The sequence below is a fragment of the Penicillium canescens genome (assembly GCF_028828765.1).
Source record: "Penicillium canescens strain IBT 15451 chromosome Unknown utg000001l_segment0_segment0, whole genome shotgun sequence".
NCBI classification, from domain to species: domain Eukaryota; kingdom Fungi; phylum Ascomycota; class Eurotiomycetes; order Eurotiales; family Aspergillaceae; genus Penicillium; species Penicillium canescens.
Window position 1 is genome coordinate 936,196 of NW_026703963.1, and position 16,470 is coordinate 952,665.

Below are 16,470 nucleotides of genomic sequence, written 5' to 3' on the forward strand. Positions count from 1 at the left end.
GTCTATTCCCACCTGGCAATTGTCCTCGATATTATATTGGTCACGTCACGTCATCCCACACGACACCCTACCATTCTCGGAATCGTTCCGCCAACTACCCGGGAACCTGAAGCCTGACTCAACCCGCGCGCCGCGGACCCGACAGAATGACAGACGAAGAACCCTCGCTGAATATTCCATCGCTCCTCACCCTAGCAGTCGTATCTTTCTTCGTCCTCCGATGGTTCTTTAACCGGGACGACGCCCCCGCAGGAGGCGGCCGAGGTCGGGGCCGTGGGAATGTCGTCGATCCGGCGCAGGTAGAACAAATCTCTCAGATGTTCCCTCAGCTGAGCACGCGGGATATTATGTGGGATTTGCAGCGTAATGGAGGAAGCGTCGCCGCGACAACAGAGCGGATCTTGACTGGACTTGGGCTGGAAACTGTACGTGTTACGCTGATGTTGTCATTTGCTTCCCTGGCTGTTGTTGGAGGTGGCAACTTGGCTTCAGACTTGATCTCAAATTAGACAAGACAAAGAGTATCGACTAATGAATTCCTACAGCCACCGCCTTCGTTCCAACCCCAGGTCGCAATCCCCTCTGCCAACATCCCCGCTGCGCAGACCACGTCGGCCGCGGCACCGAAAGCCGACGGACAGGATTTGATCTCCCGGTACAACCTGAGTGCAAAGGCAGCCAGCAATGCCGAAACAGAACCACAACCGGCGACGCCATCCAAGTCTGCCTGGTCTCAGAATAAGGAAGAGCGCCAACGCCTGCTTCAAAAGCGCCGAGATGATATGATTCTTGCCGCGCGGAGGAAGATGATGCAGAAGAACGAGGGTGTCGCCCAATGAGACGACACACACCATGTTCTTACTGTTTAAAAGGGGCCTTTGTATACGGCTTGTATGTTGTTGATAACCCCGGCCAAACCCTGTACTTGAGTTTCCGAGGCCGATATACCCTCTCCATTCTTTCACTACCTCGCCCCGTTTGTATTAGAGCGTTTGCATTGCTGTATGGTGTTAGGTAAATTGGAACAGCCTTGATTATAACCGCTGGTCATCGTCAGTTCAGGAAATAGGGTATATCGGACTATATACATGAAAGTCGTTTTTTTGGGAAACATTGGTCTGCGTCACATATGCACCGTTGAACTCCAAATGAAAATATGCCCACAAAACAAAGAGTGGGAAATGTCCCAATGCGCTTAGAACTCCATGTAATCTTCTTCCTCGTCATCGTCTTGTGTGCCATCATACCCGCCATTCGCTCTTTGCTCGGCCATCTGTTCGCGTCGAGCTTGTTCTTTGGAGGAGCCGATTTTTCTGTGATATTTAGCATCAATCCATTCAAATGTCTTTGGATAGCCAAGAATAGGATCAAACATACCGGAGGCCATCCACCACGCCAGTGACGAACCCACGTTCTTCGCCCAACTCCATTGAACCAACACCGGTCAGGGCAACACCACCGCCACCAGTGGCCGCAGCATCCAGCACTTCAACACCGGACCTCAGCTTCGCCATGCGGACTTCTCGCAAGTCTTTCAGTAGTCTGCGGATCTGGTCCGGGTCCACCAGGTCATCGCTCGCAGCATCGAGGAGCATATTCCCGACCTCGACCCAGTGGAACGGTAGTGAAGGGGGATCCCGCGAAGAATTCACAGGCTGTGCTGTATTCTGTGGTAGGAAAGGCGGCGCCGCATAGTACCGATTTCCATCTGGGGTATACTGAGGCCGGGCAGTCGGTTCTTGGCCACGATCTAGTAAGCTGGGTTGGCCAGGCAGTGGAGGCGGGGGGGAGAAGGCGTTCTGGTAGTCCTGGTGTCCAGATTCCACCTCAAGGATGAGACTTAATGGCTCAGGGTGTAACCAGGCAGGTGGCATGATATTGGCACGGCGTTGGCGTTTGAGTAGAAGCGCGAGCCAGAGCGGAAGGGAGGCGCGTCGTGGAGGAACGAGAGGTTCGACGGGGCCCTAAGATGGTCAATTTCATGCAGACAATCCAAAAAAAGGACGTGAGTATAGTTACTCCTAGTAATTCGAGGCCTTCGAGTCGCTGGCGAGGCACAATTGTCACCGTCTCCATCTCCGCCAGAAAAGCGATCTCCGACGCCGTGACGCCCCGCGGCAAAGGGAAAGCCATTGTGCTCTCAAGACAAGACGCGAGCCAAAAAACAGGTTGGATCAGCCACACACGACTCACTTCGATCTGGTTGTGTCCGAACGCCAACTCGCGTCGATAGCGGAATGGCGTTTGGACCGTTTGCACTCCCCGCCGGCGATCTTCAAGCTCCCCGAGTGCGCTCGTAGCTCACTTTACAAAACACATGGCCATTGCCAACTGAAGAGCAGAGCATGGCTTCGCCCGATGAATCCCAGCTTAGCCGAGCTGCGCGCTATGCCATTCCTTTCGGTCTGCTCCTCATTCCCGTCTGGATGATTCGTGTCAACGCGGTTGTCCCGGAGCCATACCTCGACGAGGTCTTCCACGTTCCCCAAGCACAGGCATACTGGGCGCACAAGTGGTTGCAATGGGATCCGAAACTCACCACCCCGCCGGGCCTGTACCTGTGGTCTTATGCTCTTTGCGCGGCTTTGCTCCTCCTTCGCGGCACTCCGACTAAGCTCACGACTGAAGTTCTACGCATGACGAACGTTGCTACTACTGCCATCTTTCTTCCTTGGAGATTGCAGACGCTGCTGGATACAATTCAGAAAGTGACGAATGACCGGAAATTGAGCTCGTATCTGGGTCATACTGCGCTGAATATTTGCTTGTTCCCGCCGTTGTTCTTTTTCTCGGGCCTGTACTATACGGATATTCTTGCCCTCCTGGTCGTGGTGGAGGCATACAACTGGGATTTGAAGAGGGCTTCCGCCGGTGGCAGTGGTGTCTTGCAAACTCTGGGCTTCTTAGCCTTTGGTCTGGCTGCACTTGTCTGCCGACAGACGAATATCTTTTGGGTCTCTGTCTTCCTTGGTGGACTTCAGGCTGTCCGCAAGGTTCGAACGTCGTCTTCCACTTGTTCCTCGTCTAAGGTGTCCAAGATTGTGAAACAGGGTCTACAGCAAAATGAGCTCTATGATCCTCTGGTCTCAGAAGCTACTTTGGCTGGTGAGTTAATGTGACGGAACATATATGGCGTGCGGACACTGACGTAGGCAATTAGATTATTTCAAGGCCGTTATCTCATTTGCAGCTGTCGCTCTTAAGAAGCCTTCTGCTGTGCTGATCTCTATTCTTCCTCATCTCATTGTCCTCGCAGCCTTTGGTGGATTTGTGATTTGGAACAACGGTGTTGTCCTAGGTAAGCTTCCATTGATATGGACAACGTATGGAAGCATAGGCTAATAGCTGCCAATGGTTAGGCCACAAGGAGTTCCACACTGCAGGCATCCACTTGGCTCAGATGCTCTACATCTGGCCGTACTTTGCCTTCTTCTCATGGCCACTTTTCGTCATCCCTCTGATTAATATACTTACCCCAAAGAAGTCTATTCCCGAGTCCCTGGATCTGGGCTGGCCGGCGAAGCAGAGAAAGCTTCCATCACTCAAGTCAGTTCTGGCTGTGGTTCCTCTCATGCTTGCTGTGGTCCATTTCAACACAATTGTGCACCCCTTCACCCTCGCCGATAACCGCCACTATGTGTTCTACGTGTTCCGCCTTCTTCTGGGAATTCATCCGGCAGTCAAGTATGCCGCAGTCTTGGTGTACTTCCTCTCTGGTTGGGCTGTGATTTCTGCCTTTGGATTCTCCACTTTGCTCGTGGCGCCCAAATTGATGCGAATCCCGGAGAAACCTACACCCACTGCTCCTGCTCCTCCTGCTCCCGTTCCTGCCCCTGCCCCGGCGCCTACTCCTGCGCCAGCAGCCAAACCCACCCAGCCTTCGCAGCCTCCCAAAGGAACAAAGAGGATTACCCGACCTAACCGCAAGAATACCCCGAAACCCAAGCAACCAGAGGAACAACCAAAGACCAAGACCATCGACCCAAATGATCCCGCGGTAATCGCGAAGGTTCAGCAATCCATCCTCGCACGCCAGAAGACTCAGCTCGAGGCCCCGCGGGTCAGCTTCGTCCTCATCTGGCTTGCCGCTACCACCCTCTCTCTCGTGACAGCACCTTTGGTCGAGCCGCGCTACTTCATCATCCCCTGGGTGATGTGGCGTCTCCACCTCCCACCATCGCCAGGTCTGCTCAAGTACCGAGTGACTCGTCCCCGCAAAGAAGAAGACAAGCGCCGCGCGGATTTCGTTGTCAACTCCCCCAAGTTCTTGGAGACAGTTTGGTTCTTGCTCATCAACTTGGTGACTGGATATGTCTTCTTGTACAAGGGCTTTGAGTGGCCCCAGGAGCCAGGCAAGATCCAGCGCTTCATGTGGTGATTTATCTTCGCTTTGGTGATTCAATATTTGCTTTGATACTTTGGATCGCTTGTACAATAGGAATGTAAAATTTGTACTCATACTATCAATTTCAATTTCATTTCAATTCCCACGAAATATTCGCGGCTTATGGTTTTTCCTTTCCGGCTTTGATGTCTTGATACCACTCAAAATTGAAGCGCTTTTTATACACGCATTTTCTACCTAAGGCTACGCATACCGGACTACCATCTTCGAGATATAGGGTGAATTAGGCTCATGATCAGTGGCTATCCTAATATATCCCGTGTGTCCCTTCACCTTCGTCGTTAATTCTGCCATTCCCCTCCTTTACTAATATTACATAGAGGTATATGGACCCCAGGGCCCTACATTACTTTGCAATAAACCTACTTCTCTGTGAGGTCCAGGACCGATGGGTACGGGATATCATCAAACAGATTCGTTAACGAGGTATTAAATACATTGATACTAAATTTGAGGTTCAGAGAGCTTGGAAAATGCATACAGTAGGCAGTTATTAAAGAGGTATTGGGTGTTCTAACAAGATCAGAGTACTCGGGCTGCAGGTGGAACCCGAAGATATTGATTATTGATCATGAAAAGGCAGCAATGCTCCAGTCAAATGACAGCACTAAGGAAAGTTAAGACTGCAAGAGCTACCGCTGTGATTGCAAGTGCGTATGAGCCTGCTGTCAAACCCGCTTCAAAGTCTTGCAGAACCGCAGTTGCGATTGCCACGACGCAAGCACTTAGAAAAAGACTAGCCATGACAAGATACAACAGATAGCGTGTGCGCCAGCCTTCAACCAACTTGAAACCATATATCACTCGTCCATAGGGACTCGCAGCATCACTTTGAGTATCCCATGCAAGAACTCTATAGAGCAAAGTTAGATTTTACAAATTAGATTTGAACAGATATGGTATGTCTCATACCTATAAAGAGTCACAAATTTTCCAGCTTCGAGAAATTCAAGGTCGTCTGACTGAATTCCATTTTGCCAATAGCATTCTATCATTGCTGGCAACCACTTATATACTTCCTCTTGCAGGTTCAGCTCTCGGAAATGCTGGACAGAACAGTAATAGGTACCCTCTATTTCATCCCAAGCTGAATTAGAGCATTCAATACCGGGGGGTGGCTTTTCCCCATGATATCCACTCCGCATTCCCACACGTCTTTGACTGAGGCCGAGCGCTCGATGGCACTCTGTATGTCTGCGATTCTGGTGTCGTAGTCAAAGTTCTTTACGTACACAAAAATTTCTTCTGTTGCTTTTTCGTACTTGGCGCACCGGAACTGTGGAAACTGTTAGTACCTTGAATTGATGCGCATCAAAATACATCTCACCATGATTTCCTTGACTCCCACTACAGAAAAAAGGGAATGCCGTTTCCACCAACTGCATTGCTTGCGTAGTTCCGGAATTCCGAGCACGTAGCCCGTCTTTTCAACACTTATGTCTTTTGCAATCCATCTTCTTCCCTTCTTCATGCAAATCCAGATACATTTCGTGCGACCTTCCCGGTTTGCTTTCAGACAATAGTCATGAATGGTGCTTGGTCGTCCGTTCCCAATATTTCGCGAGCCTCCCTGGGCAGACGCCGGTGCATTTAGAACGGCATTTTGCGGTCCTTCTGACCATTGGGGACTAGGCGAGGGAGCTTGGTTTGGAGAATGCATGACACAAGTAAGGAAAACAGATGAGGATGTAGAGAATGAGCCCGGAAAAGTCAAAAGCACGTCTATACGATTGGGTTCTTAATTAATGCATCAAGTGAGGCTCTATGGAATATTACATTGCACCGCCACGGTCAGGCAGCTATGCGCATGGCTTACAAGTTGGGCGCTAAGTAAAACATAATATGACTTAACGTCAAACACGCAGAACGGATTTGAGTGCTGGCCAGATAGCAGATTAACCAGATAGTTGCCCCTTTTGTTAGGCTTGTCTGCAGAGAGCTGTTCTAGATAACCTAAAGACCATACATGACTAATTCGGAAGCCATTGCTCTGGTGTTATTTACGACTGCACTTGAATCCTGCCAAGGCCTGGAACAGGGGTAGGATAACCGTAATAAATTAGGTATAACGTGTTTTGAAAGAGCGGCTAAGAAAGAATATGTGTGGTGAGACTGATTCCAATTCATCCCGTAGCATACAGGGATGCCCATCAGTTTCAAGTATGAGCTAAATCTTGCAGCTTATTTGTGCCGCTGGACACACCCGAGAAGGCATGGCTAAAATAGCACTTCCGGCCACCTAGAACACAATAGCAAGCGCTCTTTGGGACGAACGACAGTCTACAAGCATCGGACTCTTGGGGTTGAGCTGAGTAATTGGACTCTCTTCTGGCCTACTATGAGCACCTATATAGGAGGAAATAATCCGGGGGAAAGTGAAAGAGCAATTAGATACACCGGTGGCATTGCGGATTATAAGCGGCAGATAAGAAGGGCTTTGGGTTCGTGGAAGATATTTAATTTGTCATGTAGACTCCGACAGTGGGAAGTTCTGATGCTTTCCGCAATACTGTAATTCCATCGATATGCTTCTATTTAAGTTGCTAGTACCTCCAGCCAAATCCCAATCCATAACCAAATCCAAACTCTCCCCCAGCTCAATCAAAACATAAAACTTATCGACCACCCACCCCCATCCCACTAGTCCCCATCCCAGCAAGACCCTGATCTTGTCGCACATGTAATGACTGACAAAGATACTCAGGCAGAGGCGTACAAACCATCGACCCAAGAATCAAAAGGTCAATACCAATACGTATCTCTATTCCATTTTATATTATATATAGAGGGATCTGGATCTGGTATAAAAAAAGAAACATATCAGGAGCAAGCGGAACCATCACCGCCACTTGAGAAACACGCGGAAAGGGCTGGAGATAATGATGTGAATATACTTGCGCAAATGTGCTCAAATCCGCCTGGGATTGTATTCTAGGGATCGACGTGATCTGCAAGGACAGATTCTACATAGCCACTTTCCAGTTTGCCGGCTTATTGATGTACTGGTTATAGCTAATAGCTATATCCAGCTAAAATTCGTCAGAATATCAATGTGCTTAATGATGGCGTCAATTAGGAAATCGGTGAAAAAGTAACTCTCCCATTTCCCACCCTTGAAAACATATCGAAGTCGAACCCCGAACTCCGTCGCTTTTAAGTCAGAAACAACACGCCGCCATCTTTATTTTAACTCCAAATCATAGGTATCATGGCCGAGTACAGGCATCAGCATGCATAGAGCAGAGCAGAGCAGTCTTATCGAAAAGCAAAAGGAAAGCAAGTAAACTGATCTCAAAGTTGCAGATCCTCCACGCTGCCCGATCGCTTGGCTGTGGGGATGGCGCTGTCAGGCAAGGAGAGGACTGAGATTGTCCGTTGGTTCTTGGGGCGGGAGATGTCTTCGGTCTTGGTGCAGATCCAGGTCGATGCGTACATGTTCACGCTGAGATTGATAAGCTTCTGTGATAGAGTGACAGGGTGAGTTGGGACTTACCGGTCAATGCATGTACCTGGGAAGCGGGCTCCCACGCGACGGGCAGAGAAGCCATTCTCTTCGAAGTGCTTGATGTACCAGGGGTCGATACTTGCTGAGCGGAGAAGGATGCGGCCGCCCTTCTTCAATGCGTCGTTGAATGTACGGGCTTGGGCTGGGGCTGCGTCTCCGCTGGGGTCGAACCAGTCCATTGAGTCCATGACCTATTCGAGTGTTAGATGGAGCTTTGTTAGATGTTCTGGTTGGACTTACTACGGCGATGGTCAGAGTTCCTGGAGTAATGCGGTTGATCACTTCGTTGATCTCATCAGTGTGGATACGAAGACCGTCGAATGCACCTGGCGTAGAAAGCTTGACATGTGCCTGAGGAGACAGGTAGGTAGGGTGGCATCTATAATAATTAGTAAGAAGCCACAAAATACAGTTGAATCAACATACCTCCGAGAGAATTTGCCTTGAACACAGAGGAAGTAGAAGTAGTTGTCGTTGCTGATGAGAGTATCATTGACGACAGGGTCAAGCGTGTTGACAACATACTCCCAGATCGATTGGCCACTGACATCCTTGCCGACCTTCATATCCTCAGTCAAGCCATTGCGACGGAAGAAATCGTCAACGATCATGTTCCGCTGATTGCGAGGCACTCCAGCTGCCTTCCAGGCGAACCATTCAGTGCTGACAATAGCCCAGTGTAGCGGTCGGCTCATTAGAACACGGCGAATGCGAGGCCAGATTTCGCGTTGCTCTGCCAGGGTTTGAGCTTCGCACATCTTGCGAACTTCACCCTGTAGTCCGAAAATGTTGAAGAGCCAGCGTACCATGCGAATAGCGTGGCGGGAACCTCCAGTCTCATACAGACCATGACCGGAAGTGGAAGTAAAGGTGTGGGTATGCTCGAGCCAGTACTGGAAAGCCTGGCTGGAGAGATGGGGACTGAGCTTGGAAATGAGGAGCTCGCGGAATTTCGGGTGCTTGCCCTCGCCAAAGATCTTCCACATGTCTCGGTGACCGAGTGCTGTGTAGCTGGCAACCTTCAGTTCAAGGAGATGGTTCTGGTTGGGGTTCAAGTCCACTGCGTGCACCCGACGGGGACCCTTCTGTAGGTAATCGAGGATGTTGTCACCAGCACTTGTGATAGCCAGAATGACATCGTCTTTGCCAATGTTCAAAAGGCGGTGGTCAACTCGTGGATCCTCCCATGTGAATGCGTAGATGTACTCATTTTGGAACTGAGTGTGTTTGGGAAGCATGTCGTTGTAGTGGATACGGTAATGCTGGTTCTGGTAGAATGAAGATGGAAGCGGCAGGTTTGCACTCAAGTTAATGACTGCAGACTCATACGCCTTTGACCGGATCTCCTGCGAGCTGCTCACAACTGCCTGGTCCATTTCTTGCTTGTGGTTGGCGGGAAGCAGATAGGGAGACTCGGTGAAAGAGGCATCCAGCTTCTCGATTGATTGGCTCGATGGGGTCGCCTGAATTTCCTTCGGGCAGCCAACGAAGATGTAGTATGGGATGCCACCGAGGAGGTAGTTCCGTTCGCTAGCGGAGATGACGGTTCCGAACTTGTATTCCAGGTAGTCACGGCGGGCGGCCTCGAGGCTGACGCGGTCGAAGTCGAACCAGGCTCTCCAGAAAACACGCCCGAGCCAGTTGACATGACGGTTGAAGGCACCACCGGTGTAGTTGCGGCAGGAAACATCCACGATGCTTTGAACTGTATTGGGGTCAGCAACAGGCTTTATGATATCTTGTGAACAATTGCTTACCATAAAAGTCACAAACACCCAGAATACCAGTCGACTTCAAACGGGAAGTTAATGAGTCGACAACGCTGTAGTAATCTGAAAGAGTCAATGTCGTGACTTTGCCCGCATTCCCACTGGCACTTACCAGGAATCATGGATAGACTGTAGCTCATAGTGACCAGGTCGACACCATCATTTGCATTTGTAGACCGCGGATCGACGACCCTCTCCGGAAGACGGAACGACCGAGCATCCTGGCATAGAACAGTGACATTCTTCCACCCAAGCCGCTCGAACCGCTGGCGGGCAACTTGACAGAGGGATGGGGAGAGATCGACCAGGTAAACTTGCTCGAAGAACTTGTCCACGGGAAGGAAAGCTGCCATGGCTTCAATGTTGTATCTGCTGCGAGTCAGCTTCCGGTCTCAACAATCGTGGTCGATCTGCCTACCCAGTGCCACCACCAACCTAGAATGCATCAGCCATGAATACCACTCGAGTCAATTCAATTCAACACTCACATCCACCCAGACAGCCTTCCCAGCCTTGACATCCTTACTGCCAACCTTGTAGTTCAACTGCGCAGCAACAAGACCGAGCATATCCTCACGACCACAGAGAAGACGACGACGGGTAGCATCGTACACGGCAGCCTGCATCCAGTCAGTCACCAATCACCAATCGCCAGTTACCAGTCACAGTCACAGTCACTCGCCAAGACCAAACGCACCTGTGTCTTGTAAAAACTCTCCAAAGCATCCTGCTGATCCCCAGCCTTTTTGTCATGGGGTTTAATGAAATTGGCCCAGATAAACTTGAGGTACGGCCCAGCCCAGGTATTAGCGATCTTGACCTGCTGCGAAGAAACAAAGAGAACGAGGGCCACGAGGGCAAAGACCGAAAAGGCCGCTGTGGCAATGTAAACATGCATCCAATCCATGTTGCAAGCAATGCGCAATCTGCAATCTGCAATCTGCAAGGAGCGTTACGAAGTCAAGAGAAAGAGAGAAGACAGGATTCATATACAAGAACCAGGAGCACGAGATCGGAGCGCGTGTGCCGCATCATGGGGGGAGCGAGAACCGTGTCCTCCTATCACGGCGACACATGGGTGGGGTGGGAGTGAGAGAGAGTATGCTGAGGGGGAGGGGCAAGGGGCAGGTACAAAGGACTTGGATTGGAGGTGCAGTGGCGAGCATTGTGTAAGTAGAGGGTACCTGTACATGATCGACGCATTCAGAGTAGTTCCATGTAGACTACTCCGGGCTCATAGTATGTAGTGTTAGCTAGTATGTAGTATGTAGTATAGTCAACTTTAAGCGCATTTGGGTTCCTGCAGTAGCCCCAGATCAGCCACTCACAGACCCGCCCGTTACCATGTGCTGCTTGGCACTGCCCCGTCGGGCTCGTGGGGGCGATGGGAGGCCCCGATAGGCTGTGCTGGGGGTCAACTCCCAGGGTCTACAGGCGCCAATCATGTCCCCGATTGCCGGCACATTGGAGGTTCCCCAGATTTGATGGGATCTTGTAACTATAAGACCGGGCTAATTGAGGATCTTTGGTCTATCCCATTTTTGGTATGTTCCTTATGGGGTTTTTTCGGGATGCCTTATCTTTTGGGGGTTTGTAGTTAATCTTAGAAGATTGTTTGCTTACTAGGAAAGAAGGGTTGGATTCATCTATAAAGACCCCTCTAGGGAAGAGGCCCCCATTTCCCAAATGTAGATGTTCAACCCCTAGCCAAAGCCGTTATACTGTACAGCTACAGCTATCTACCCCCTCAATGAGCCCCGCCATGCCATATAAGATCAACAGTATCGGAGACTCTCGGTTTGAATAGGGTCCACCTTATATATCGCTGATCAATGATCAACGTGCACGGCACCCACTCAGTGTTGTATGTACGCGCATGCAGCTCAGGACAATATTGCTCAGCAGTCGTTATCTCAAGACCTAGCTTGACTCCAAACTTGAGTAGTCGATTTACCCAGGGCATTCCGGGAAAGCCCGAAAGGAAGTTATGTCTGAAGTCGGCTGTGGCATTGCTTATCTCTATAAGGACCGTTTCGTCCATGTGTATGGGACTTCGGGGTCGAGGTATGGATTGGTTACACGGAAGGCAAATGAATATGGGAAGAAAGCAACAAAAGCAGGTGGAAGAAGGCACCTGAGTCGTTAAGTCTGCCGGGAACTACTTCCTACATATGTATAGCCGATCAGTCCAAGCTGTAATGAAGCTTTGGCCAATGCCAATGTACGATGAAAAGCTTGGAACTTGTTCAATTGAACGCCTTTTTCCTCATTGCTCAGACGCCAGACCCAAGAAATCTAGATACTTCGAGAATCAATGTTCAAAAAAAGATCCCATTATACATAATCAAAAGCCCCGCCCAGCGCTACTCGTCATCACTCATGCGAGTATCCTCAGCGGGCTTGTCGGCATCCTCGTTCTCGACTGGCTGCTCCTCTTCCACGACGGTAGGTTCAGGCGGCATGTTGCTCGCGAACTTGGGATCGACCTGCAGGCGGTGCGTGGCACGCTTGTAGACTTCTTGCTCATCGGGATCGCGGACCGTGACGTGCATCTGGTCGACCTGCTCTTCTGGCTCGTCCTGCTGGGTGGATGTAGGTGCCAGACCGGCCTGCGCGATGGTACGGGCACGCTCGGGCTTGAGACGGGCCTTGCCAATGATGGGGTAGTAGTAGGCGGCCAGTTGTCTGGTATCGCCGTCTTTCGGCTCGAAAAGGGTCATTGCGATGTCTTTCTGTTCGTTGCTGAAGGTCTGGGCGCTTGTTGCGTAGGTGCGGGCACGATCGTAACGGTGGTATCTGTTGCCGTCGGACTCGTGGGTGTAAAGTTCTGGGTCGTTTCTGTCTGGATGTGTCAGGCTCATGCTCGTGTGAATTTTCTTCAAGGCTTCGGTCTTCTCAGGTAGGAATAGGCGGTAGTCGAAGGGCACTGGGCCCGGGTGAGGGTAGAGATTAGGGTTCGCATCGTGAAGAGCCACCTTGGACTCATGCTCGTGAACAATACGTTGTTCGGGTGCGGCCGGGCTCAGAAGACCAACTTCCATGCGCTTGTCCCGCTTGCCTGCGACGGCTGCCACAGGTGCCTTGTCGAACTTGAATTGAAGGAAACCGCCAGGTTCGGGGAAACCTTCCAAGTCAGGCAAGACGGGGAAGAAGCCGACTGGCTTCAGCTTGGAGTTTTCAGGGTGGACTGGGTTCGCCCAGGCATCCACTTCCGCCTTTGTGGGGGAAGGCCTCGGACGCGACTCTCGGTATCCTCTCCAGTGTGCTTGCTCTGCGGGTAGGCAATATCGAATCCCTTTGTGATGAACTTCTTGACGTGCTTAGGATCATCAATTGAAGGCTTTCCTTTCTTATTTGGCCGTGATTGCGTTTTGGCAGGTACAGCGGCTCCAGCTCCAGCGGTGCGGTCGACCGAGATATGCTGTGTGCGACGAAGGAAGCTGACGTTGGTATTCTTCTGGACGGGGTTTCGGAGTTGATCAATGCTCATAAGGAGTGGGAGATCAGCAGGATCAATAGGCTGAGGGTTTTCGGGGGCCATGATAGCTATGGCAGACATGTTAGTCCCAGTTATGAGATGTAATGAACATTCGGTCTTCACGTACCACTCTCATCGCCTAAGTGTAACCCCGGAATACCGACCAGGTCAATGGGCATTCCACCTTCAGCATCGACATCGATATTTGGCTCCTCGCGGCGCGCCAGGTTTGATGCAAAGCCGGGAGTGAGGAAGCGGCTCAAGCCCTCGTGCGGGATGTCGAGAAACTTGGGGGGCATGTCCGGAGGAGGTAGGTCATTGCGGTAGCGCAGCGACGCAATGTAATCCTGGTGAAAGCTCCCAGAGGACTGTCCATCTTTAGACTTGGACATCTTGTCGTGCACTGTCGGTTGCATTGCAGATCAGCAACTCTGTATCAAACTGGACGGTGGAACAATTACCGGTTCAGCCGTAAGCGTTGTAAGTTGTAGCGCAAAGCTGAACTATCAATCCAATATAAGTCCGATTTGGATTGATCTCAAGGGCAGTCGTCGCAAACCTACCGTGTCGTGACGGGGACTGTAACAAGGGTTGATAGGAGTCAGAAGTCGAGCTTTAACAGCTAAAAGTCCTTTATGTCCAACTCTACGCGAGAAGAGCTTTCATCAGACTGCGACAGCTGGAGGCGGGTTGAATTAATCGAAGCTGGACAATGCAGAGCGAACTCCAGCCAGAGATCAACATTCTGCCGTATTTCACCGCTTATATGCGCGTGGCCACCTCAGTCGAGAAGAGCGAACTTCGTGCTGTGCTGTTCTAATTAGATTATGTTTGCCTGTCGGTGCTCATTCTTTATTCCAAATACTCCGTTGCATTAGAAAATATTGATATCCCTTTTGATAATAACCAAAATGTAAAACTCCCATCGCCACCGCCAGCTTCTCATAATAGCATCACAAAGCCAAAGTACACAATCAATAAGCCCACATACACTTGTAGGCCATCAACCGCGGCCCAAGTCGATCATACTCCAATCGTCCAATCCAGCTGTCATTCGTGGCGTCCAATTTGCCAAAAATACTGGCACCCTTCCAAACTACAACCTGGGGGTCCAAGTCTCGAGGCGGTGTTCCAATCATGATCTCCTTGGCAAAACCAGGACGAAGAGCCTGCAGGCGCTCTTCCAGGAACAAATGGAATCCAGCCGTCAGACTGCCGCCGCCGACTACCATGATACCACCAATGAAATCGCGCATTTTCTTCTCGTCGGAACGAGCGGCGTGTGCGATGGAAGTCAGAATGGCGTTGTCCAAGGCGTAGATTGGTATGATATCATCACGTTCTTCCACGGCTGGGGGACGAGATGTCTGGGATGAAGCTGCTACTGCGGGTGTGCTTGTACCGCCTGCCTGGGGGTTCCCGTGTTCTCTGGAACAGGGGACCCGGCAACAGAAGACCGGGGAGTCCCCTCAAGCTCCTGGAGTTTGCTGATAGCAGTGGGGTGCTGTGGGCGGCTGGGCGTGGCTTGAACATCGGCTGCTGAGGGAGATTCACCATTAATCTTAGCCAAAGGGGGAGCAATGGCTGTCAAAATTTCTGACTGCGCGGCAGAAGTAGGATCGTTGGGCTGTCCGTCGTAGATATCAGCGGATCGGCCAATCAAAGTCCGTCGACCGTCAATTTTATTCTCGTTATCGAAGATGCTAGGCTCAAAGACACCCATTGGCGCAAGGTGAACTTCGTCAAAGGCCTTAAATGAGTACTTCCGCGTATCCTGGCCCGCCACACGAAGATGGAAGTCAAAGACCTGGGGAGAGACGCTTGCTTCGTTCATGGTGCAGATGTTCTTCTTCAGTTCTTCCGCCAGGAGGAAGTCATGTCTGCGCCGTAGATTGATGTCGGCATAGGGGAAGTGATCGTGCAGCATCATCTTGATAAAGGCTTCGGTCATGTCTTGGCCACCAAACTTCAAGTTTACACGCGAGTTCTCAACGCACATGCCTTCTTCCACGCAGCAGATAGACGTTTTTTGCGCTCCGATATCAACCACACAGGCTGAGGTGAAGCCGGCACCAAAGGTGGCCGCCAGACTTTCTTGAATGAAACACACCCGAGAGAATGCAAATTCGCGCATCAACATCTCCAGAACTTGGGTGACGTAGGCCTTGTCGTAAAGGTCTGGGATGACGAATACACAAGAGTATTGTGTCCAGTCCTTTTTACTGGTCAGGCCCAATTGGTTCTGGATAGCGTCTTCCAGGATCAGTGAGATATCCAGGAACAGCATCCTCTTACTTTCGTAGTCTTTCTCATTACACCAGCCGTTTTGAATTGGCCAATAGAGCTTGTATCGAGGTTTTGATGCGTCGGGTATTCTCAGCGCCGGCTGCCCAACGACATACTCTGGTGGGGGATTCGAGAGCTCGGTCCATTCGACACGCATCGGGTCGTTGTGTTCAGAGATGATCTCCGGTACTGTCCTGCGGTTGTAGTTCACCACCATCTCCTTGGAGTTAGGAAGCATCCGTCGCTTGTTCTGTCGCATATGCACCTTCAACTCTGCAGACATCCGGTTGAACTGAGAGGACCACTAAAGAAAATATTGTTAGCTTTAACTCAAGAAAATTGTACTGAACATACCTCAGAACCAAAAGCCTTCTCAGGCTCTAGCTCAGAATCATCCTCGGCCTTGAACCTCTTCGGCTTGGGTTCTGCATAGTCTTCAGACTCGCTGGTCGCTGCTTTTCGCGCAATAACCATGGGTACGGTTTTTGGTAGCGCATCACTCGCAAGACCAATACGGAGATTCTGGCTGCCGATGTGAATGACAATGACCTTGGAGCCAGCCATCTCAGCTGGTGTCTCTTCCGCATCCTCCATGTTGGCATCGCCATCTGCCTCGCCCTCGCCTTCCGCAGTCTCGGGCTTGGCCATTGCCATGGCACGGTCGTGGTCCTTCGCCTTCTTCGTCATTCTCGTTCTTGCCTCCTCATTTTGCAGGCGGAACGCAAGGTTCTGGTCGTCGCGCTTCAGGTAGTCACTACAAATTGTGCGGTCAGCATTGAAGTCCGTAACTCGAGCGATAGGGGTGGTCTCAGATTATTAGTCTCGACTGTACACGTACGTGTAGTAGTTCTTCTGGTTGATTGCTGGAATCTGGGGCCAGCTGGATAGTTCCATGTTGTTATCGGTGCGCTCCAGGCCTGTATAGTCCAGGTATTAGTCTTTCTATCAGACCAAGGTGTATCATCACTTGTTTGATGAACCTACCCTCATCCCGAAGGGCCTTACCCGATTTCTTTCCGACCATGGC

The 16,470-nt window shown here is 50.7% G+C and overlaps 7 protein-coding genes across 7 annotated transcripts; 2 read left to right on the forward strand and 5 right to left on the reverse strand.

Annotated features, from left to right (window-relative positions):
* Positions 1–146: 146 nt before the first annotated feature.
* N7446_000354 (uncharacterized protein) lies at positions 147–839 on the forward strand (the record flags this gene model as incomplete). The annotated part of the gene is made up of 2 exons (XM_058509121.1): positions 147–425; positions 546–839. The coding sequence occupies 2 exons, from the start codon at positions 147–149 to the stop codon at positions 837–839; spliced, it is 573 nt and encodes a 190-aa protein (XP_058378100.1).
* Positions 840–1,195: 356 nt separating this feature from the next.
* Positions 1,196–2,133, reverse strand: psf2 (DNA replication protein PSF2; the record flags this gene model as incomplete). Its single annotated transcript, XM_058509122.1, has 3 exons — positions 1,196–1,313; positions 1,378–1,964; positions 2,020–2,133. The coding sequence occupies 3 exons, from the start codon at positions 2,131–2,133 to the stop codon at positions 1,196–1,198; spliced, it is 819 nt and encodes a 272-aa protein (XP_058378101.1).
* A 212-nt stretch (positions 2,134–2,345) lies between these two features.
* alg10 (dolichyl-P-Glc:Glc(2)Man(9)GlcNAc(2)-PP-dolichol alpha-1,2- glucosyltransferase) lies at positions 2,346–4,378 on the forward strand (the record flags this gene model as incomplete). The annotated part of the gene is made up of 3 exons (XM_058509123.1): positions 2,346–3,105; positions 3,161–3,298; positions 3,360–4,378. 3 exons carry the CDS (start codon positions 2,346–2,348, stop codon positions 4,376–4,378), a joined length of 1,917 nt encoding a protein of 638 aa, XP_058378102.1.
* Positions 4,379–4,999: 621 nt separating this feature from the next.
* N7446_000357 (uncharacterized protein) lies at positions 5,000–6,065 on the reverse strand (the record flags this gene model as incomplete). The annotated part of the gene is made up of 3 exons (XM_058509124.1): positions 5,000–5,258; positions 5,318–5,607; positions 5,733–6,065. 3 exons carry the CDS (start codon positions 6,063–6,065, stop codon positions 5,000–5,002), a joined length of 882 nt encoding a protein of 293 aa, XP_058378103.1.
* Positions 6,066–7,696: 1,631 nt separating this feature from the next.
* N7446_000358 (class I SAM-dependent methyltransferase) lies at positions 7,697–10,586 on the reverse strand (the record flags this gene model as incomplete). The annotated part of the gene is made up of 9 exons (XM_058509125.1): positions 7,697–7,847; positions 7,899–8,101; positions 8,151–8,289; positions 8,337–9,615; positions 9,668–9,742; positions 9,792–10,048; positions 10,098–10,114; positions 10,168–10,299; positions 10,377–10,586. The coding sequence occupies 9 exons, from the start codon at positions 10,584–10,586 to the stop codon at positions 7,697–7,699; spliced, it is 2,463 nt and encodes an 820-aa protein (XP_058378104.1).
* A 1,456-nt stretch (positions 10,587–12,042) lies between these two features.
* N7446_000359 (uncharacterized protein) lies at positions 12,043–13,573 on the reverse strand (the record flags this gene model as incomplete). The annotated part of the gene is made up of 3 exons (XM_058509126.1): positions 12,043–12,866; positions 12,923–13,225; positions 13,285–13,573. 3 exons carry the CDS (start codon positions 13,571–13,573, stop codon positions 12,043–12,045), a joined length of 1,416 nt encoding a protein of 471 aa, XP_058378105.1.
* A 558-nt stretch (positions 13,574–14,131) lies between these two features.
* Positions 14,132–16,467, reverse strand: N7446_000360 (putative chromatin remodeling complex subunit (Arp8); the record flags this gene model as incomplete). Its single annotated transcript, XM_058509127.1, has 5 exons — positions 14,132–14,566; positions 14,608–15,747; positions 15,798–16,197; positions 16,282–16,360; positions 16,428–16,467. 5 exons carry the CDS (start codon positions 16,465–16,467, stop codon positions 14,132–14,134), a joined length of 2,094 nt encoding a protein of 697 aa, XP_058378106.1.
* Positions 16,468–16,470: the final 3 nt, after the last annotated feature.